The 22,813-nt window shown below is 37.7% G+C and overlaps 1 protein-coding gene across 7 annotated transcripts in view; it reads left to right on the forward strand.

Annotated features, from left to right (window-relative positions):
* The window catches only part of ZMYND11 (zinc finger MYND-type containing 11), a 104,653-nt gene that overhangs the window by 27,876 nt on the left and 53,964 nt on the right, over positions 1-22,813 (forward strand). For 6 of the 7 annotated variants that reach the window (XM_079301755.1, XM_079301759.1, XM_079301761.1 and 3 more), the window contains exon 2: positions 15,693-15,827. In XM_079301755.1, coding sequence (XP_079157881.1) covers positions 15,712-15,827 — 116 coding nt within the window. In that variant the 5' untranslated portion in view covers positions 15,693-15,711. Of the gene's footprint in view, positions 1-4,736; positions 4,759-15,692; positions 15,828-22,813 lie in introns of those variants that run through there. The other variant, XM_079301757.1, reaches the window with a different exon arrangement.

The raw sequence follows: 22,813 nt of genomic DNA on the forward strand, positions 1-22,813 counted from the left end.
GTTTATTTTTAATTATTGAAGACAAAGACATCAGTATGGGAAATTTTTACTGCTTATAGGTTTGCAGCTTTTTTTTATTGAACTTGTTAAACTGTTTGGAGGTAATCAGAAAATGCATGTAGGAATCAAGCTCGGACCAACCAAATAAATTTGATTAACTGAGTGCTGATAAAGACAGGAGGATGAGATGAGGGTTCCAGTAGTGATATGATACAGAGGACAAAGGCCACAACATTATAAAAAGGGATGAAAAAATTGTGTTTTATTTTATATGTAGGTACTGCTGATCTGAAATAAACAGCCTTGTGACCTAGGAATCAAAGTTAGAGAAAATTAGCCTCTTGGAATAACTAAGGATATTAATTTTCTTTTCTAGCTGTTTCTACTTGATCAAAGTATTATTGTAAAACACTGAAGAAAATTCTGCATTTATGCTTTTGCAGTTCCATTTTGTCTGGATAGATAACCACATTTATTAAAATCACACTTCTTACGAGAAAAATTAAAAAGTGTCTTACACTGCACTTTTTCTTAATTAAAAACTCCATCTGACAAGAAAAAAAATTCAAAATACACATTATTCCCATTGAAAATTATAGTATATATCAGACATTGTCATTAATCTTCGACTAAAATTGCAATGATATTACTTGGGTTATAAAGGAAATATCCCTGGCTTTGTTTGGGTTTTTTTTTCAGGAAAAATTGCAGTTATTTAAGCTTTTCTCAATGAAAAACACAACTGCACTTCTTTTCTTTAGGCAGATGGGGAATGTAAGATATCTTCAGTTATTCAAAGATGTCCATATGGAAAATGAAAACATATTGATGAAATTTTTCATCCAAAAAAGGCAAAGTAGCAGAAAAATCAATAATATGCTGGCTAGAGCCCTTAGCTGTAAGAATTTCTGCTGTAATCATGACCTTATACCAGGCAAGTGTAGTCACTGGTTAAAACAGGCAGCCTGAGTGCAGAGTGTGTGATTTAAATCCAGGTACACCAACTTCTCATCCTAATCTCACTTTATCTTCCCTGGAGAGAAATAGTTAATTTTAGGGCTTAATTCATCTGACCTATTTGCAATGTCGGCTTCACAACAAGATGAATTGTAGCCTTGAGTAGATCATGTCAAGTGTGAAGGGAGCATGGAGTGATTAGCTCAGGAATAGACGTCTGCGTTCAATCCGTTTTTCCAGCCTCTCACGTTGGAGGCTGCGGTAACAAAAGGACAGAGCCACGGGAGGATTCTGGCTGTGGAGCTGGAGCTTCAGCTCCCATCACCTGCAGCCAGATGCTCCAGGTGAGCTGAGGGGATTTTACATACATTCCCACATGTCTACTGCTGTATTTCCACAAGCCATCTGGGGACCAATAAAACAACATTTTTCGAAGGAGAGAGCTTTATGAGAAAACTGTGCAGCTCAGTGTTCGTTTGTACTCTAGTGTGACAATCTGCTTCACTGAAAGGATCATAAAACACTTGGACTAGAAGGAAGGAGCACACAGGCATTCAGCAGCCTTGCCAAAAGTAGAATAAACATTTCTTGATTTGGGGAGATGAAGTCTCAAATGTCCTTCTCTGAGTGACCACATTATGGAAAGAATATCAGTTTTGTTTGTCAGTGTTATTTCCTGTTCTTGAGTTGCTTAATATGCTCTCATTTTTGCAACACAGCTCACAGGGAAAAGAATTCTTGGTGCAGTGGTTCTCCTCTTTACATCAGAAGTCTGCTCTTTTAAGAAAGCTAAAACCCCAACAAACATGCAGGGGCTGAAAGTGTCTAGCTAAACATTTCAGCAGGTTGAGGCAAAAAAGGGTTTTTGTCTGTAAGGAGGGTTTGCATGTTTCCTGTCTCAAGCCAGCTAAACTCACTGCTGTGCAAAAGGGGTTTTTACTAAAACTTTTACTTTTTTTGCTTTGAAAACCAGATTTTCAGCCTTTCCAGAACATTTTAGGGGTAAAGAGCTTCTTTCTTCTCTGAACAGGTTAGGTAACTTTCGTTGGCCACATTTTTTTTTCTCAACTAATTACACTGTAGGGGCCCTGTGTTACATTTTTTTTCTGCCTGGAATTGCTTTTAGAGCAACTGGAAGGCCTGGTGAATGGGGTTGCTTGATGCTTTCTCTTCTCTTTTCTTCCTTTAAATGCTTACACTTCACTTAAATGCTGCCTATTTGTCTGTTACCATAGAAAACCTTATATGCTGTCATGTGTTGGACATTTTGACTAACACTGAATTTACTTTTCTGTGTGGAAAGTGCTAGTAAGAAAATATTGTAGTTGTTTAACCTATATGAAATCTCTGAAAGGCTATTTGCAATAAGTATAAGTAAGATAGTATATTCAAACCAGATTGGACAAAGAAGGGGATGAGAAATGGAAGTGCAAATGAAACTGCCTTTTTTTTTTTTTTTTTTTTTTTTGTCATCCTCTTGTGGTATTATGTAGATCCCCAGCCAGATGGCTACTGGCTATAAGCTGTGCGTGGATTCACAGGATTTTAACTCCTCTGTTGGTTTCCCATCTGTCATAAACTCAGAAGTTGCAATCCAGAGACTGACATGAATGTCAGTGTCTTCCTTAGCACACCAAAACCATTATGGCTCCAAGGCTGCAGTAAGAGCACGAATGAAGACAGAACAATGTCTGCTTTAACAGCCATGCTGCTAGACTGGACAGTAAAATTTCTTGCAGTTGCAATTTCTTGCTTTAAATTAGTTTGACTGCTGTGGTGACAGCACTCTCCTACAAACAATACCTGACAATGCTCCTCAAAAGGAGTTTTTTTCTGTTGTTGGAACTCACTAAAGACTGTAAACCACAGTTGATTTCAGTAGGAAATCGCATGTCTAAAAATAAATGCCAGACTATTTGCAACAGAAAAAAGGTAGTAAAAGTCAGAATCTCTCAGCAGTGTGGGAGCAGATGTGAAGCTTTTAAAAACAATACCTTTTTTTTCTTTCTTTCTTCAGTTAAAAATGACCAGTTCAGTATCCCGTAGGTTTTCCTTCAGCATGTCATCACTTGGAGGAACACATTCTGTTTCTATTAATGAAGGTGAAAACAGTGGAAAACATCTTAGATTTCATGCTATAGAGTAGAATAAGGCATTGGTGACTTTGTGGTCACCCACAGGGGCCTCAGTTTTTTCACTGAAACAAAGAAACCTTGCTCCTCAATTTAAAAGAAGCTCTCATAGTCTTGCTTTTTGTCATGTACTCAAAAGAGCAAAACAAAAAATTAAATTAAATCTCTAGGAAACAGGCATGAACAAGTGAGAAATGGGGGCTGAGCACACTCTAGAAACCATTTTAGAAGGAATTTTAGCATGAGAGTATACCAAAGAGAAGCAGCTGTATAAGCCTGTAAGGAAATCACTGCTCTTACCAGTTCCTCCCAGGTTTAGACTTGGTGTTCTTCATTAATGGATTTGACTTACATGAGAAGAAAAGTTACACCCCTGAGAGAAAATAACCACTTTCCTAAGGAGAAATCATGCAATCTGGTAATCCAGCTTCAAAAACTCTGCCAGGAGCAAATGACCCACACTGCTTCCACTTTGCATTCAGTCCTGTAGGACAGGGAGCAGCTTAAGAGGATGATGAAGTGTTAGACTGTGTTTCATGTAGTTTCTAGTGCTTGGTGAAGGAGCCCAAGTTAAATGCCTCATTCAGCATCAGGCACCACAACTGAAGTCATTCCAGGCAGGTGCTCCAGCAGCATAGTGGACTCCTGGTCTTCTGCCTAGGTTGAAAGAACTCTACCTGGTGAAATAAGATATTGATTGGAAAGATTGCCAGAATTCCAGTATTTCATTTCCTGAAGAATAGTGTATTGTGAATCCAAATTCTAAGTCAACAGGTTTGGCCTTTGTGATAACACCATAATGTTGCGATATTCTTGCAGTTTATTTTCTTTGTGTTTCGTAGAAACATTTTTGCAGAAATCACAACAGGAGGGTATATTTCATGAATGACATTTTCTAAAATTTAGGAGAAGCTGACTGTAAGATTAGTTAATTTTTCTGGGCTTTTACTTCTGTTGGTAGCCACAGGGATGGCACACTATTCAGTTATGTGCTGCACATCTAGGAATTTCCCCCCCCTGTTGGGCTGTGTCGCTGTCAGAGCTCCCTATCATTTATCTGCATTCAGGTTAAAGGAGTAAAATAAAATCCCAGCCAAATTTTGGCAGTAGTTAAAACTGAAATAATCTGAAAAATGAAGTCCTAGTTTTGCTGACAAAATTATTAATCCCATGTTTGGTTGTCTAAAGGAAATGGATGAGAATAGAACAGTATGGTCCTGTTGCCTTTAATAAAGCTCAGCCCTAGATAATGATAGAACAGGAAGAGCTCTTGAGTGTTCAGGAAGTAATGTGCTCCCCAAAGAGCCTTTGTAATCTGCTCTGTGTCATTGACATCACCATCATCAGTGCTTGAAGAAATAGGTTTCAGATATGCCCACCAGAGGAGACACAGAACATCATTCTGTGAATGTAGAAAATGGTGGAGTCCCAGAGAGCACAGGGCTCTTTGCCATAGACATACATATGAATATAATAGCAAGCCACTAGTCAAAGTATTAATTTTACCAAGGAAGTGGTACAGAACAGATATAACATGCAAGAATCAGGCTGATGTGAAATGGATTTTCAGGAAAAAAATGCATCATTCCATTCACCTGCAGCTGGTCCTTGAGAAACCTGGAGAATAATTCTCTGCATTAAACAATAAAGACATGTAAATTGGCTTCAGGTAAGAGAAGATGAGAAATAGGAGTTAGAAGCATCTGAAAGCTGTAGGTAATAGAAAAAATATAAAAGAGATCACACTAGAACTTGGACCAAGGTCTTTGAAACAGCTCAACAAATTTGAGAGTGCAGTCCCAGGTTACAGTATTGGGAAAAAATCCGTGCCAGAAAAACCCATTTCCCAACCTGTGCCACCCAATGAGCCACAACAAGAGTTGGTTATAAAGTTAAGTGGCATATTCCACCCCTGCCTCTTCTAAAGAGCATATAGGAGGGACATACCAACCTGAAATGGTTGGATGAGGCTTTCTTGACATCAGCTATTATGAGGTTTGCTGAGAAATTGGTGTTATCTGAAGTAATGGCAACATGCTTCCATCATCTGCTCTGATCTTTGGAAGATCTTTCTTTGTTTGAGTAATGTTTAGACTTTTAAGGTTTCTCTTTATAAAGTTTATGGTTTTGAAACTTCTTTTCTTAATTTTTTCCGTTTATTAACTTTTGCAGCAAAGATAAAAAGAAAAGGATCATGATTATACTCAGCTGTTTTCCACTTCAGGATTGTTTAGTTATGAATGCAGTTGTTTTTCACTGTACATTGGTTTTCATGAAAACTGCTGTTCTCACTTGTCTGTAAATTGTCCTCTAGGCAAACTTTGTCCTTGTCCAGACATGAACGTTTTGGGGTGGAGACCTCAGGGCAATCTGAAGTAAGAAAGTGCAAACTTAATAAATTATCTTTTGTGGTATTAAATAAAAAAATGGATCTCATATATGGATAGGGATTAAGGCTTCACTAGGAAGTGATGATGGAATTGGTTTGGGGCAGGATGAGAGGAAAGCTGTGTAGGAATGCATGTAATTAGTGAGTTTGGGTACTGCCTGTGAAGGAGAGAACATATGCTCTAAATATACTTCAGATTGTACTTTTAAGCCAGATGTCTGTGCCCAATCTAGGAAATACATTCTCTAAAAAACACAGAAGAGAAAGCTAAGCAAGGTAAGCACTAGGGGAAAGGCTTCCATTTCCACAATGCATTGTTCTTTCTCTTGATGAACTGTCCCACATCTGGGAGAGTGTTGCATAAAAGTTTCAGCTCCATTATTTCTGATATTCACCTTGAATTTCAGAAGCAGGATCTAAAGCTCAGATTTTAGAATCTGATCCTCTCCCTACCTGAAAGTTTCTTTTGATTAATGGTGTAGAAGCCTGTAAGCTTTGGCAGTGTTTTTCTTAGGCTCATCTTACCTGCGTTACAGATCAATGTGCTTTAATGCTCTGAGTGTATTTCTGAAAGTTTCCAAGGGTAAGCCCAGGTATATTGGCCTTGAAGGAGCTTCAGTTTGGAAACCTTAGTTGGTTCAGAATTGTGCTTCTTTTCTTTACATAGTATCAGCTTTCCTGGACATGACTGTTGACAAGAGAAAGTCTCCTCTGAGCTAATGTTGCTTGTGGCCTTATTGCTGGAGAAAAGTGGTCATGCCTGCATAACATGCTCACTTTTAAAATAATTCAATATCTAAGTAGTTTTAGGAGTTCTGTAGCTGTGCTTTTATTTATAGAGAGGGAGAGGCTAAAAAGAAGAGCTTTGAAAGAAACAAGTTCAGGCAGACTTTGTTTTTGTTAAGGAGCAACAAAAATTGATTCAGCTGCCTTTAGTCAATAAAAATTCAGGCTGGTAGAGGAATAGTTGTTACAAACATCTAAGGTTTAGGTCCTGTTGCTACCGCCAGAATTACAATTTGTACTTTGAAGATAGTGTCAGTTTTGTGTAGTTCAGAGAAAGAGAAAAGAGCCCAGCAATTTGGAATCTCACCTTAAATTGGAAAAAAAAAATCAACATCAGCTTTGTGTTATCTATCATACAGCTTGTATAATCTGCAATGAATTTATCCTTTTTGTGATTTAGTACTTTTCAATACATTCATAATTCTTTGACCTGGAAAATGTATCTCTCTTTCTCATTGTTTAGTGTGAAACTGACCTTATGCAGAACTACATTCCCTGCTAATATACCATGAAAAATCATGTGTTTATTTATGTCATCATACCTTATTTATTATACCTTACTTAGTGACAGAGAAATTTACTGCATCAGTTCAGTTGAGGCTTACAAAACAACCAAGCTCCTTAGCTTTCAGAGCAGAAAGGAAGATGATGATCAAAAGCTTGCTTTCAGAGAAGGAGCTACTCTTCTCATTTATATTTCTTAGCATTTCCTAAGATGTCTTCCACCTATCACTTTTTATTAGAGGGAGTTGCAGAATCAAAGTGGCATCTATTTATCATCCAAACTGAAATTCCAGCCCTCGCCATCAGCCTTCTCCGGCCATGATTTTTCCCGTTTTACGACCAAGTGAGCATTGGAGCCTGTCAGGATGCATAGCTGCATTAATCATCTCTGCTCGTACAGCCAGGGAGAGGACAGGAAGCATCTATTTACTAAGGGCTTGTCTACATGGGGAAATAGCCTAGACTGCTCATTAGGAGTTAACTCCTTCCATGGATTCTCTGTGAGCATCTTTCAGTGCTTTAGCTTCAGGCTGCTTTGGAAAATACGGGATTTGGTAGTGGGTGGAGTTAAACCACAGAAAGCCTGTGTTAGTGTGCAATGTGGGTTCAGAACATGATCCTATCACCACGTGTCATTTAATCTTCTGTAGCTGGCGCTCTTCATGCTCTTAGTCTGGCAAATGGAAGGTAAAACATGTTAGTTGAAGCCTCTCTCATCAAGGCTGGTGTGTGTGGCTTGCTTGTGTCCATGTCCATGTGCATTTGTACAGGGGAGCCCAGAGTGCTGCTGACAGCAACTTGGGTGCAAGCATTATTTTTGATAACTCCTCAAACAAACAAATCTGATGAGAACTCATTATTTTTCATGATAGAGGACAAGAAATATGTAGGATGAGCTTTTTACACCTTGTGTGAGCCATGTATTATCTAGTGATGTTGAAGTTCCTCGTGTTGGACCATCTTTTGTATAGAAATTTTCTTTGTCCCGAGATGAGTAGACTGGAGATGAACAGCTTAAAGTCTATTTAATATTAGTCTAGTACATCCTCATCCTGAAAGTAAGAGACTTTGTTACTATGGAAGCTGAAGTTTATCTTAATGAGAAACTTGCATCATTTTGCAAGAACTGTATTTTTAAAGCAACTTACACTAGTTCAAGCTCCATTGTGGAAACTATTTAGCATAACTTAATTTCATTAATTAAGCCTTAACCAAACCAAACCAAATTGGTTTTTTGACTGGAATTATGTTCAGAACTTTGATAAATGCATTAACAGTGTATGCATTTTCAGTGGTCATATAAAATAGGAGTAGAATAGAAAAGAATATTTCAATTGCTGGAGTCCTACAGTATCATTTACTTCAACTGCCTGACCACTTCAGGACTGACCAAAAGTTAAATCATATTATTAAAGGAAAATGCCAAATGTCTCTTAAAAACTTAGAGGCTTAGGGGATGAACCCCCTCTCTAGAAAGGCTGTTCCAGTGTTTGACCACCCTGCAGTTATAGAAATGTCTCTTAATGTCCAGTATAAACCTCCCTAGAACTACTTTGAAATAATATTTTCTCAGTAAAACAGAAACTTGTGTGGTTCTTGAAGTTCCTATGTAACTGCTAATTTTCTTATTGGCTATAAAAACTGTCATTATATTGAATGCCAATTAAAAGTTGGTATTTTAGAAGATCGCTTATTTTAGAAGATTAATGTGGAACCTTATCTTAACACAGATCTGTAGCAAAAAATGTATTATGAGCTTCAGCTCACCTAGGCACAATACTAAGAGTAAAACATGATGACCATCACCAGAAAAGTAATTTGAAAGAAGCTGGTGTAGCCACATTGCTGAATACAGCTTTGGTTCTTTGCTTTCAGTTCTTTCAAGTACATTGCTATCTCTGGCAGCTGTGCACTTCTCTTTTCCAAACTTGTGTTGCTAGATAAAGTTTTATTCACTGATTTCTGCCAGATGGGAACAAAGCAAGTTTCTTTCAAATACTAAGATAGCATTTGCTGTTGTCTGTGGAATTCCAGACTGGGATTGGCTGGAGAGGCAACAGAATGCATTTTAGTTCTGTACATATATTTGTTTGATAGCCAACAAGACCAGTTTGACAGCCTTTGTTTGGAGTATTTGGCTATTATTCAGTCTTTTTCAGCATCTTGTGTTGATGCTTTGTATCAGATTTTGTTATACTCTGTTTGCACTTACACTTTTAGAAATTTGGGTTGGCACCTCAGCATTTGTGTCAAATTCTCTCTTACAGGGTGAGTTAATTAAACAAGAAAGTCCAAGTTTGGCACCAAAAGAAAAATAAAGAGTTCTACCATTTGTATACTGATGATTCAAAATGTCTGAGCACATTCAAGTGCTGTGTGCCTTAGCCCCAGTGAAGGACATTTACTTAATCATTATGAATGGAATACAATACAAGTGAAATAAATGCAGTATCAGAGATTAAAATAGACCTTGCACATATGTGTAGTAAAAGTAATGTCCTTGGCTCTGATTTCTACAGTGGCTCACTGCCATCTTGAAATGGCACAAGGTAAAAGCAAAAGCTTTCATGTATTCTGTGTACAGGAGTTGGGAAAAAATTAAATTGCAGAGAGAATGAAGCAAAACATGACAGTTCTGTATTCATGCAGTCCTGTTTTGTGTCTGTACTGCACTTCAGGGGGCTGTGCAAAACCTCACTCAAAAAGTTGCATTGCATCAAGGTTACAAACCTTGCAGTTGGGAAATGCAAAAGGTGGAGCTGCACACCTCAGCAGGGGTATTGCACTTAAACATAGGAAGTATTTAGGATAATTATGCTAATAAACTTTCTTCCTTTGAATAGACTGTGTAGACCTTAAGCTAACAGTGAAATGAAAAGATTTTCATTAGGAATGAAATGCATTCAGCATCTAAAAATCTGTATTTTAATAACTACCAAAATGACAGCACTACAGCCTGAATTAATCTAATAAAAAACAAAAACAAAATAAAAAAAACCCCAAGAACAAACAAACAAAAACACTGCAGAATTCAGTAGCTTTTATTAATTTATTGTTTAATTTTCTGAGTTTAGTTTAATTGACAAAGAATTACTGCCTATTTCAGCCATAAGCTTTCTTTTACATCTTTCAGTTTCACTAACATTATTCAACACATCTGTAAGTTTTTTATTGTGAGGATGTGGCAATCAGACAGCAGTTGAAAGTTTACTCCAAAACCCTGGAAAGTCAGCAGAAAGGCATTTGTTGATTTTAGTGTATTGGGATTAAATCCAAAATAAGTATCTAATACACCAAACCACTTGTTCATTCTTCAACATTTGAAAATTACTTTGTATGCAAAATCTTTATCTCTGATAACCTTCAGTCTTACAAAAGAGCTCCTGCTACCAGGTGCCCAGCAAATCCTTGGTTATGCCTGTAATCCTGCCTCCTCATGAAGACAAATGGTCAGCAAAATACGAAATTTCTCCTACCAAAAGCTTTGTCCTCACCCTAGCAGCTTCTCCCCACATTTTTGGATCACCAACTATGGAAGGCAAACATGAAATTAAACCTCTTGTTTTTGCCCCATGCATGACCTATGCTGCTGCTCAGTCAAGACATTTTCACCTGTACCTTTCCTAGGTAAAAATAGAATAATTACCACTTTTAATCACAATTATTGTAGGAGGGGAAGACTAAGAGTTCGCACTCCCACTACACCAGTGATGAGAGATATGATTTGACAGCCGTTTAAATTGTAAACTAAATTTTAAGCTTGCAGAAATTCACAGTACAATGAAGATCTGTATAAAGTCCAGGGACCCAAACTCTGCATCAATTTGCAAATCTGGATTTTAATGGTAGACTCCTATTTAGTGCCAGATCAAAGCTAGACATTTGGAACTCTTTGTACTACAGTTATATAGTTTTATGCCTACTATAAAAAGTTAAACTTTAAGAAACACTAGACCCTGTATTATAAAGTACTTATAAATATGAATTTGAGACTTGTTTAAGTTCCCAAACCACCCAAACTCAGCATGAAAGCCACAAAAACCAGAACTGAGCCTAGCTTCTTCCTGCTGCTGAGCCTAAAATCTTTCACTGCACATTGTGGAAGAAACAATAGCAAGTCCCAGAGCTGTGAGGCCAAAAGGCAGCAAGCAGTAGCTGAGCAGTGGCAGGGATCAACTCCTTAAACCTTCTTTCCATTGCAATTAAGTGTACAGAGAGACCCATCCAAATGGTGGCTGATAGCAGGGATGGAGTTTAACCTGTTTGACTTTGCACTGGAAGGGCTGAGCACCACAGGTAGCCTCACTTAGTGTGAGGTACAAACCCAAGATTTAACAAGCCACTACTTGTCAGCTCTTAATTAGCAGCTCCCATCAGAGCAGCAGCACCCAACTGCAACGCCGTCTGCTTCAGTGCAAAGTTTAAATTATTAGTTAAGTTTTCAGAAGCATCATATTTTGCTTGGATGATGGTATTTAACAGCTAACACGTGGCAAGATTTGAATACCTTTGAGTTATTCCTGGGTGTAGGGAGAGTTTTTAGCTAAACTTAGTACTTGATAGTATCTGCTAAATGGGATGCAAGCAGCAGGTCAGGAGCTTCCTTGGACTAAATTCCTTGACATTCTGCAAGGTGATTTTTGTTTATTTTGACTTGCAGTTCAGATTTCCATATCCACCAGTGTTGCAGCAGACAGCTGTGCAGCGTTTGGGTCAGCCCAGTGTGTGCTCATGACTGGTAGCCTTGTTGTTTTGACAGGGTCTGCCTTGCCACTGCTGTGCCGCCGCCACGCGAGGCTGTGCTGGGCCTGGCGAAGATAAGCCGGGCTCTGCGTGTCTTATCTTGTGTGTTCACAAGATAAAGCACAGGTTGTTGAGCCTGCCTGTGAGAAGTGTGGGTAGCGTTTGGCTCTTGAGGAAAGCTGCACACAGTAAAGTGGTGTACTTTTCAAAATGTGGTTAGGACATTAAAGAGGGATTCAAAATACTAAGTACAGTAAAACCGTTCTCAGTGTGCATGAGGAAAAGTTAGAGAGTTGAAAATTGAGAACATAAATACTTTGCTTTCAGTCCTGTGTGAGTGAGGGTGTGATGGAAGTGTGCGAGCTGGTGCATCAGCCATACGAAACTTTCTCTGTTAGGATATTACTTAGAATCTGCAAGTCTCCTGGATGCCTACAAAACCTAAGACAGATCCTGCTGATATAAATTCCTAGATTTTCAGTCATCTTCTTTCTCTTAGAAGCTGTATTCTGCCAGAAACTTGCTAACAAAACATGACAGAAGTACCATGTAGCAAATAATTTTGTATGGACAGGGGTACCATAGCTAAATGAGCATAGTGTCTAGCAAATCATACAAAGGAAATGAATGTTTACTTCAGCATTTAGTTTTTTGTACCAGGGTTTTAAAATGAATGCTATAACAAAAGAGGACGATGAGTAACATTTTCAATCATTTATCTGTAAATGTACAATCCAGTATTGTGGTTTTAAAGAGTCTCTGGACTTCAGACTTCTTCAGAAGACTGCATGGGTGAATCAGCCTTTTCAATACTTAACCTCTGAGCCACAGATTTTTATACATACTGACACGCACTGCATGTTTATTCTTGTTCTCTTCTGCATGTGTGTGTGAACCCACACATAATCAGAAGTGATAAATACAGATTTATGACTCTAACATATCTCCTGTTAAAATGTAAACTAATATTTGTCTGAATAAGTTGTTCCTGTGGAGACGTCGGGAGGATTTTCTGTTGCTTGGAAGTAGCTCTCAAAAGCATTGTATGAACTATTAACAGTTGGATACAAGTTCCCTTTAAAATACTTTAGTAATATAGAAAGCTGTTTGTATTTTTGCAGGAGTGCAGGCAGTAGAATGTTGTGGTTAGTTTTACCATAGAGGAAGAGTGACTTCAATGAACAGCAAGAAATATGCCACAATCTTTTAAGCTTTTTCTGTAATGTAAAAAGACTATATTTTTTCTACATCATGCAATTAAAAGATTAAAATAACACTAAAGTATTCTGGACTTTTGGAAAAAAAAACCCCTTGGTTTTGTATTTTTGGCAGTATGGTGTGTAAGAGCTGCTATTTCAGTACTAGAGTTTCAGCTCTTGAGTTTAACGAAAGTGCCCTTAAATAGGAAACCAAAGTTATGAAAGTGAAATGTATATTCTTTTTCAGCAGAACACCTGCTAAAATTATTATATCTTGAAGAAAAAACAAAAAAAGGAAACAGAACAGGTTGCTGTGTCCCGTGTGTGTCTGTCTTGCTGTTAATTCCAGACAAACAGAGGGGAAGAGCCACGGCCGTGCCTGTGTGTGCAGCAGTGGGAGCAGGGGCCAGCAGCAGGGAGCTGTTTTGGGGGTCACCCACGTGGGCTGTGTTTTGGGGGGTGACTTCTGGCCCTGCAGCATCCAGGGATGGGAGGTACACAGCTGTCCTGAGGCCTGAGTTAGCCATAGAATGGCCTGGGCGTGCTTCAAGCCAACACATCACGATAAGGATGGGGCGAGGGGCTGGTTGGAGAGTTTGTTCTGAAAGCACATTCCAAAGGGATCAGTGGTCCCATGGTCATTCTGCAGCCAGGGGCTTCAGGAGCTCGTGGTTACAGAGCTCCTTCACTCTCCCTGCCTCCTGCCTGGAGAAGCAGGAATTCCCTGTCCCCAAAGGCCAGCCTTGCTTCTGGCTACAGGGCAGGGCTCTGGGGCCATGCAGAGGTGGCAGGTGCCTTCCCCAGGTGGCTTCCCCAGAACCCTGAGCTGTGCCTTGGGCACAGGCATCACAGGCTGTGAGAGAAAACCCCACGTCCCCTGTGCTGGGTGTGACACTCACATGGCAGCCATATGCTGGGCTGCCAGAAACAGTGGCTATTTTTAAAGGAGTTGGGATTACTAAATAAACTGAGAACTGGTCTGTGTCTCACACCGCTATCGGGGTCAAGAAGGACAGCACTTGCTCCTCGTATGGGGATGTGATGCTGTGCAAGAGACCCCGTGCCCAGCTTGCTAAGCTGTCTGACAGCTTTTGTAGAAGAGAGTTTGTAGAAAGCAGGAATAAGAAGAATGATCTTTCAGTCATGTCTGTGTTAGGAAAGAAATTTTATGCTAAAACAATAGGTCTGTAAAGATTGTTGCTTTTTGCGATAAGATATAAATTTTTTTTATGCTTTATTTCTCTTAAAAATTAAATTCTACAGATAGTTATATGTTTCTCTTACAAATTAGAAGGTTTGTTTTTAACTTGCAGTGGCCTCCTGTTCTGTGAAATGAATGCACAGGAGCTCACAGGGATGCAGTGTCTTTTCCCACTGTTCCAAACAGAGACTTTCTTTCTCTGAATCATTGTCAGGCGATGCTATCTACTGCTGTCACTCTTAGTGTGTCTGTCACATTCGCTCTTATCTTTCCTTCAAAACTCTATTCTTGGCCTTTTTTTTTCTGGGGGATCCCTGTAGTTGCCCTTGCTCTAAACCCCAGAGAGAGAAGATTTCTAAAGCTGAAGTGTGGGATCAATGTGTGACCACACCATATCTTCTCATGTGCTGCTCTGTTCTGCCCTTCCCTGATATCTCCTGCAGCCAGGAATGCCTCACAGACCTGGACGTGTACCTACCACTTCACATCACCTTTTCTTTTCCTTTTTTTTTTTCTTTAAATGGGGTACATAACATAAAGTATAATGCTGTTAAATAGTTTCTTATCCTTAATAATGGAATGTTGCTATTCGTTTAATTTCACCTCTAAAGTTAGTGCATGTTGCTGAGCTTATATCAGATCGAAAACCTGAGAGTCCTCTTTGATAAGTACCTGTAGGTCCCATAGACTTGAAAATTACATTGCTGCAACTGATGGAATACTCAAATCCATTTCATTTTTCTGAATTTGAGAGCAGGGACACTTTTAGTACTTAAATTCCCATCTTTAACATTGCACAGATGGTGAAATGTTTTTGCATTTTTTATATTATTTTGGGTTACTGAAGTTAATATTCTGCTAGCTACAAATACCCGCATGCATACCACAGGGTTCATTCTGAGGACAGAGCTCTAAAATAAATTATAGACCTTGGTAGCACTCATAAATCAGTCATTTTTTTCATTGAGAAAGTGGTGGCAATGGGAGAAAGTTATTTAGTGATCAAAATGCATCGTTAAGCTTTTAAAAAGGGATTCGGTGCCTGTAGTGGAGCTGTAGGCGATTTATGGCTTATCTGTACTCATTGCCTCCAGCTTTTGGAAAATTTGTAAACAAAGCCAGATGCTCATTATGTTCCTGTTCAGGGTTGGTTAGATGGGCAAATGCCATCAGAAGCACTTTGGTTGGGCTTTAGCATGTTACAGAAAATGGAACTGCTCCAAAATATTTTTTTTTAATACTTATCATCCATGAAAATACACTTCTAGTTTCTCCTCATAGAATGGATTTCTTAAAAATAGCTGTAAATGATAAGAACATGAAGGTAATACTCCAAGAACTGTGGTTTATGGGTCCAGCTTTTTCTCTGTGTCAGAATTCATGCTTCCACTGTATGATGCAGTCAAGTACCACTCTCTCTTTTTAAGGGCTTCAGGCAATGCAGGAGACTGTGGCAGCTTCAGGCTGGGGTAGATTTGCACTTTTACCAAATATAGGCAACTGAAATATGAACTAAATTTGCTATTGATTTAATATATTTTACTGCTTGTCTTTTTTCTTCTGTTTAGATTATATGATATGAAAGGGGTTCTTGTAAACTTTTTTTTTCATTTTTTACTGCTCTTTAAGCACTTGAAAACATGTTATTATATACAAATTGAACAGCTATGCAACAACGCATTTTTTCTTGTAATCATATTTCATGTAATTCATTTTACAATTCTTGGTTAACTTTTTGGTGTATTTTTTTTTTTTTTTTTTTTTTTATTTATTGGCTGCAGCTGACCAGGTAAACAGGTCATGGCACGCCTCACGAAGAGACGCCAGGCAGATACAAAGGCTATCCAGCATCTTTGGGCAGCTATAGAAATAATCCGGAACCAGAAGCAAATTGCTAACATTGACCGGATTACAAAGTAAGTGACCTGCTCCAAAAAAAAACCAACTCTTGGTGAGGGGGAAGGTTGATACTGTTAAAGGCCCTTGGAGAGAGAAACAGTAAACATTGTGAGAGACTGTGAAACAGCTACATGCAATTCTGTGCTACTAATTAATTAATTGTATATATTAAAAAACAAATTTACCAAACTGAGCACCTAAAGATCCAAAAGTGAGGCTTAATTCATTGAATTGAGATCTTACCCTGTATCAGTTTTTGCATAAGCATCTTTAGGAAATATGTGACATTTCTAGCACTTTCATTGAATTAGCATTTTGGAGTTGATAGCTTGGTCAAAATTCAAGAAGTAGATACAACAGTTAAGTAGGAAAGGGCAATAAAACCTGTAAATAAACAATTTGTTTAGGAAAATGTGAGAGGCTAGTGTAGGAATTTTCCAGAAGGCAGAAAGAAATCTAAAGTGTTAGATTGCTCAAATAGATAAGAAGCCATATTTTCCAAGATGTGCATAAGATGCTATTAAAGAAGACATTAGATGATTACCACTTTTGATTAATACTGTTAAAATATTCATCAAAGTGTGTTAGGTTCTGGATACAGGAAGAAATATATATTCTTTATTCTTGAGCTTTCACTGCGTAGAAATGTCTACAATATTACTTGTAGCAGCCACTGCAATAAAAACAGAGGGCTTTGTGCCTCTCTGCTTTGTCTGTATTTCCAGGCTGACATGTACGTCACATTTGTCAAAGTAATCAATATGAATAATTGAAAAGAACTAAAGTAACCAATTGGCAACTCTTCAGTTGCCAGAACCAATGTGAACTGATAATGAGACCAGAGACCACTAACAGGGAGAGTTATAAACTGTGCAGGTGACTAACAAAGTGAAAATCATTATCACAGGGCCCTTCACAAGGGTCCACTGGCAGAGTTTGGAAGTTGTGGGGTGGAAGTGACAGGCAAACCTGGCTTCTAGAGAGGAAAAAGTGCAATGGTTCAGGTTCTCCAAACACAGTGAACATTTGGGACAATGCCCCAAATGAATTAATGTGTACCTGGTTTCTAGAAGAAGAAAAATGGACCATCAAATTGAAAAGCATCTTTCCAGAGATAGGGAATTCCAAGAGGGTTTGGAAGGAGATTGTGTTTTAGGGAATTTCACTTCTGAGGTCACAGTGGAGTTTTAGAGTGCATTAAAGCATATATATTTTTTCATCATGTCTCCAAGGAGACAAGTGGGTAAACTAATGCTATACACTTTCCATTTTAACATTTCAAATTACTTGCTCTAGGCTACATATTAGCTGAGTTTGTTAGCTGTTTGTGCTCTTTTAGAGGTAATAAAGGGAGACAGGCATGTCTAGCTGGGAATTCATCCCACTCTTATAAGAGATGCTTAGTTTAAGATAGTGGGAATAACATTTAGCTGGGTAAAGTTAGGTCAGAGAAATCATTACAAACAAGGTTGAGAAAACAAGAAATCAGATACTAGAAAAAGAAGTACTGTTCTTGGTAACTGATGGGTAGTTTGCTTTTTTAAAAAAGTATAGATCCAGATTGTATGACTCATTTCCAGTCAGAAGAAAAATAAGTGACTAAACAGAAATGTAAGAAGCCTTAGTACTTTGAGAAAGATGAACAAGGTGTTAGCTGTGAAAAGTAATCTAAAAAGTGCTTGGGCATTGTAAATTCTCCCCATGCACATCAGTGACAAGAGTGATGAACACTGATGTAGTTTCTATTATGTGACATTCCTAAGGAGATAACTTTTGACAAGGAAATGATAAAGACCTTTGAATTGCTGTATAGTACTAGTAGTTGATGAAGAAACACAGATGACATAGTAAATGATTATGCATAATACATAATATTCAAAATAAAGTTCCCAAATTACCATGGCATCAGAATATCTCTTTGATGAAAACTGAGCAGCTAATATATTCTTCCAGGCTCAAAATCATTTGGCCAGGTCAACTGCAATTCCTTAAAAGATCAATCAGTGTCTGGACATGTAGACAAACATAGGAATATTAAGAATTTCAGAACCAGTGGTCAAAATTGAAAATTATGAGCATGTGTACATAGCTGGAGCTAAATGGAAGGTTTTAATATTTGTACTAGCAACATCTTTCAGAAGTGTCAATATCTCTTGGGACTGACAGAAAGTAATAACTACAGTGACATTATGGAAGCATTACTCATATTCCTGAGTAAGAATACATAAAAACAGTAAGAGAATATTTTTTTTATAAATCCATGTTTAAGGTAAGTAACAGTCTTCCTGTGTGTAATATAGTGGATGACAAATGGGTACTTTCAGATAACTTCACATGTTAAAAAGATGATTCATTATTTGGTTTTTGAATGGATTTTCTTTTCTTCTGATTTAAGAATTTATTTGCTGATAGAGACAAGTTGTTCTGTGTATTTTGTGACCTGTTAATCTAAACACCTTTATAGCAAATTGCTGTGAAGAACTGCTGCTTTCTTCATTAGATGGTTTCTTACTTTTAAGCAAATCTGTTGGCTTTTCTCCTAATGTGCATTCAGCATGGTTGTCTCCCTCTTCTTCATACATTCTTGTTTATTTAGTTTAATTCTTACTTTTCTTAGTCTTCTGCTGCTGAATAGAAGATACTGTACATCTCAAGGAACATTTACTTTTGATGATGGGGGAGGAAATATTTGTAATATAAAAAGAGGATTCATTGTTTGTAGGCTATGAACTGTTCCAACTCAATATGCAAACCAGACAAATTTATATAATACATGCAAGTATGCAAATTGTTACCTGTGCACTTTAAGTATAATTGATAGAAGATTACTTGGATGAAGGAAGACTTCAAGAAGGTACTGTCAATGGAGAGCAGACAAGAAAAATCTACACAACTAGGCACGCATTTTCTGTAGAGAACATTAGAGTAGGAGGATAGTGTAGGAGGAGCCTAGAGCACTAGAAAGTACTTCTGATATTATCAGGAAAAACCTATAAGGAAAGAGGCCCTTTAATTAAAAGTAGACGAGATCAAGTATGCTTTGCTTTTTAAATTGATGAGGGGGAAAGGCAAGAACAGAAAAATACGTGATTAGAAGTGATTGAAAACTGTCTTATATCAAGGGAAGAGTCACTTGGAAAATTTGAATATGCAAGTTAGAGCCTTTAAGAAATTAATTAGTAAGCTTTTTGAACTTCTAGCAGTTTTTTTAGAAAAGTCATTGCATGCAGAGAATTAATAAGAAACACAAGGAAGGTGTCTGTTTTGTAAAGAATTAAACCAGGTTGTAAAAATGGCAAGAATATGACAGAGTTAATTGGAGTCTTATATAAGTACTTAAGGCATTGGTAGGGAAGAGACCACACTGCACAGACTCAATGTCTCAGAAAAAAAACCTCCTCAACAAATCATCATATGAAAGGGACTCTGCAGTTTTACTGACTTCCTGTGAGGGTACATTATAGTTGGAAATGCACTTTACATGGGGTGGAGAGAAGCATTCTTCAATAACTTGAAAACTTGAATGAAGGACTGAAAACCATTACTGACAAGAAGTAAGAGTGATGTAAATTGGAAGGAATTAGTACTTTGAATGCAAACTACCTTTGGAAGAGAACTTTAAAATACATGTTTAAGTTCCTACCTTTGTACCTAAGCTCCAGTATATTCAATACATTTTTATTTAATGATAGAGCTCACTTCAAGGCAGTGGTAGCATCTCTGTAAAGGTACACAAAATAAATATTCTCACCTGGCTTAAATTGTGACAGGGTAGCTCAAGTCAATAAATTGCAATAGCTTAAAACTTGACTACAAGAACTAGGTAATCACCACATTTTTAATAACAAAATTGCATTTCTAAGAGGTATTTATCAAGAAATATTACTTTTTTTCTGTCTAGACTTCATATTCATTTGACCCTAGTGTATCAATTGTTTAGATGAGCATTAGGGTATTAGTTATGCTGTAGGCACTAGTGGAGAAATAGCTTTCCATATCCTGTGAATTCTCTGTCAAGAGTGAAGCTGAAAAATTGTTCATCCCTAAATTGTGTTAAAAATTATAACTATGTTTTGACTTCTTGTTTTTTTCCTCATTATTTTCCATCTGTTCTGTTTTTTGGGGTAACCTCAAGAATTGATTCTATGGAATGAAATGCCTTAAAATACACTGGGAAAAAGGCATGCATATTTAGATGAGTAGGATAAATTATTGACATTCAGTTGAATAACAGATTGGTTAGTATTTCTGTACAGATATGTTTTTGAAGTTCTCTTTTCTTTTTGGCTATTCCAATCTTCTGCTTCCTTTTATAGTGTTTTCTTCATAATTCCCTTACAGGTAATTGGAATCCTAAGGTTTAATTAACTATTAATTAAATATATGCCCCTTTTCTCACAAAATATTTGGTTTCCTCAGCAGCAATATATGAATGAACATTTCATAATCTTTATTATTAGTTCATAGCTCATTAGCTATTAAGTTAATTTTATTAACATACCCAGTTGGCAAATCTGGTATTTTAGAACAATTATTGGCAGCTTTCAAGATTTTTTCCATTGTAAACAGATAATTATCTAGTTTCTAAACTATTCCATGAAGACTAATGTAAAGAACCAAAACATAATCCTTTTTTCTGCACATCCTTCCTCATGATTTTTTTTTTCTCTCTCTTTGTTGAATTTCATGATGAATTAAGTTGATTAGCTTCTCTCTCAGTCCCTTACATAGGCTGTGTCTATGCCATCTTCATGTCCCATGACAGGGAATGCCCTGGCACTCTCTATGTTGGGGCTACACCTCCTTGCCTTTGGCTCACAGAGTGTTTCTTTGGCCCTGACATATTCTTTGTTTGTTTTATATGCGTGTGTGGTTCCTCAGTTCTAAGTGCCAAAAATAACACAGCCCACAGCACAGCTATTCTTGCAGCCTGGAGACAGAGACAGGATGGTTGGGGCAGGGCACGGTGTGCAGGCATCTGAGGACACCCAGCCTGCTGCTACAGGGCTGGGTGCCCTTGGCAGGGGGAGCCAGTCTTGGCATGGCTCATGGTTCTCTGACACAAGAAACCAGCCCCTGGGCCATGCTTTGTCTTTTCCCTGGAGGATGAACTTGTCTTTCTCCAGAATGGAGCCTGAGAATAAGTTAGTTTGGGAATAAAACCAAGAATGCTGTAGGACATGGGGTAGAGGTCTCACAGCTTTGGGGGTATGAAGCTGGTGGATAGACCATTAACTAGGATATATGCTATTATTGGACACTTCATATTATTTTCAAATGAAATTATACTGAAACCATCCATTTCATCAGTCACAAAGCTGTTTGACCCCATTGGCGATACAAGAAAATATTGTTTTTCATTAATAGATACAAAGACTTTAATCTTCTTTTTTAACTGACTTTCAGATAGGATGGTCCAGTACCAGGTCCTTAAATGATCATAGCTTTTTTTCCTGTATTTGTTCTGTGGACTCATTCCTGTATATAGTAATTTAATGTAGGTGCAGCTAAGTCAGAACATCAAACAGAAATGAGCAGATCCCAAGCCAGTATAGAGTAGACTCTGTTAGCTCTGTGCAGACAGACATTAATCAGCATTGATGGGATAGCATGCCAGGAAGGAATTACTCACTATGAAAGATTACTGTAAAATAATGAGATTTTTCTGGTCCCGCAGTTGAGATGGAGTTGGTAACAGCTGTAGATTAAGTATGTGACCCTCTCAGTTTGACGTTTGGACCTAGGAGGGGGGTTTCTTCTCCAAATATCAGTATTTGGAATTTCTCTGGTCAGTGTCTGAGAAGAGTGGATGTTCATATATCTGGTTTTGTTGCCTTAGTTCATTTGCTGTTCCCTTTCTAGGCTGTCTACTTTAACAGAAAACAATTTATAGAAGCAGTGATTAAAGTTGAGAATTATCAATTCATTCTGAGGTACAGAATAAATACAACAGAGTATAAATAACAACATGAGCAATTTGAATGGATAGAGAATAATCAGACAAGTATAGAAATAAGAATATGTAATCAAAAGGCAAAAAAAATGGAAGAACAAGATTCTTACAGAATTGGTTATTTGAAACTTAGATCCTTAATACAAAAAATATCTATTCATAGTACTCTTGATGAAAATTTAAGTCTTCCTAGTATTCTCCATGTTGCAACTAAATAGTGATACATAAACAAAAATAGTATGCCATAGGAAAGATTAGAAAGCAGATGACTCTGGGTTTATAACTAGATAATCCTGTTAAACTTTGTATGAACAGAAGTATTGTACCACCTAGTATTTCTTTGGTTGAAATGCAAGCTTAGAAATGGGATTTTTTTGCTTTATTGGTTTCTCAACCTTTGTCAAGCCATTTCCTTAAAATATCTCTCTTTTAAGCCTGCTGGAGAGCAGGCTTATCTGAAAGCAACTGTTTGAAGTAGAACATCCTCCTGTTATGCAGGAGAATGCAGTGATCACTCGAGTTCACTTCCCACCAGAGTTACTGTCTCCTTTTCCATATCTCTACATCATTTTCATGTATGTTTTAAATGTGACTATTTAAAGCAAGCAGTGTTATTGAAACCCTGGCTAGTACACTGAATATTTTTTATTGTGCTGTGCAGTGTACTAGCAACTCCTAGTTATGTAGGGGTAAGCAGAAATGTGGAGTACAAGGTCCAACAATAAAAATGATACTTCCTCAGCAGTCCACATAGCTGCTTCCAGAGGCAGCCTGTCTATTCAGTGTTCACCTGTGAGAAAACTGACTTCAGTTTGTATTGGGTTGGCAGAATTGTAGATAATATGCATTACAGAATACATCATTGGCTAGTGGCAGGGTAGAAGACTCTTAGTTTTCAATACCTCCTCATGTGTTTTCTGTCACAGGAAAAGACAAGGCACTTTTTTCTGTCTGAGTCCACTATGTCAATCTCCTTTGCAATTTCTTTTACATTCCTTCTCTCTTTCTCATGATAAACTTCAGCTACTTATTGAAGCTCCAAACCAGTGT

Source organism: Erithacus rubecula (assembly GCF_903797595.1).
Source record: "Erithacus rubecula genome assembly, chromosome: 3".
Lineage (NCBI taxonomy): Eukaryota > Metazoa > Chordata > Aves > Passeriformes > Muscicapidae > Erithacus > Erithacus rubecula.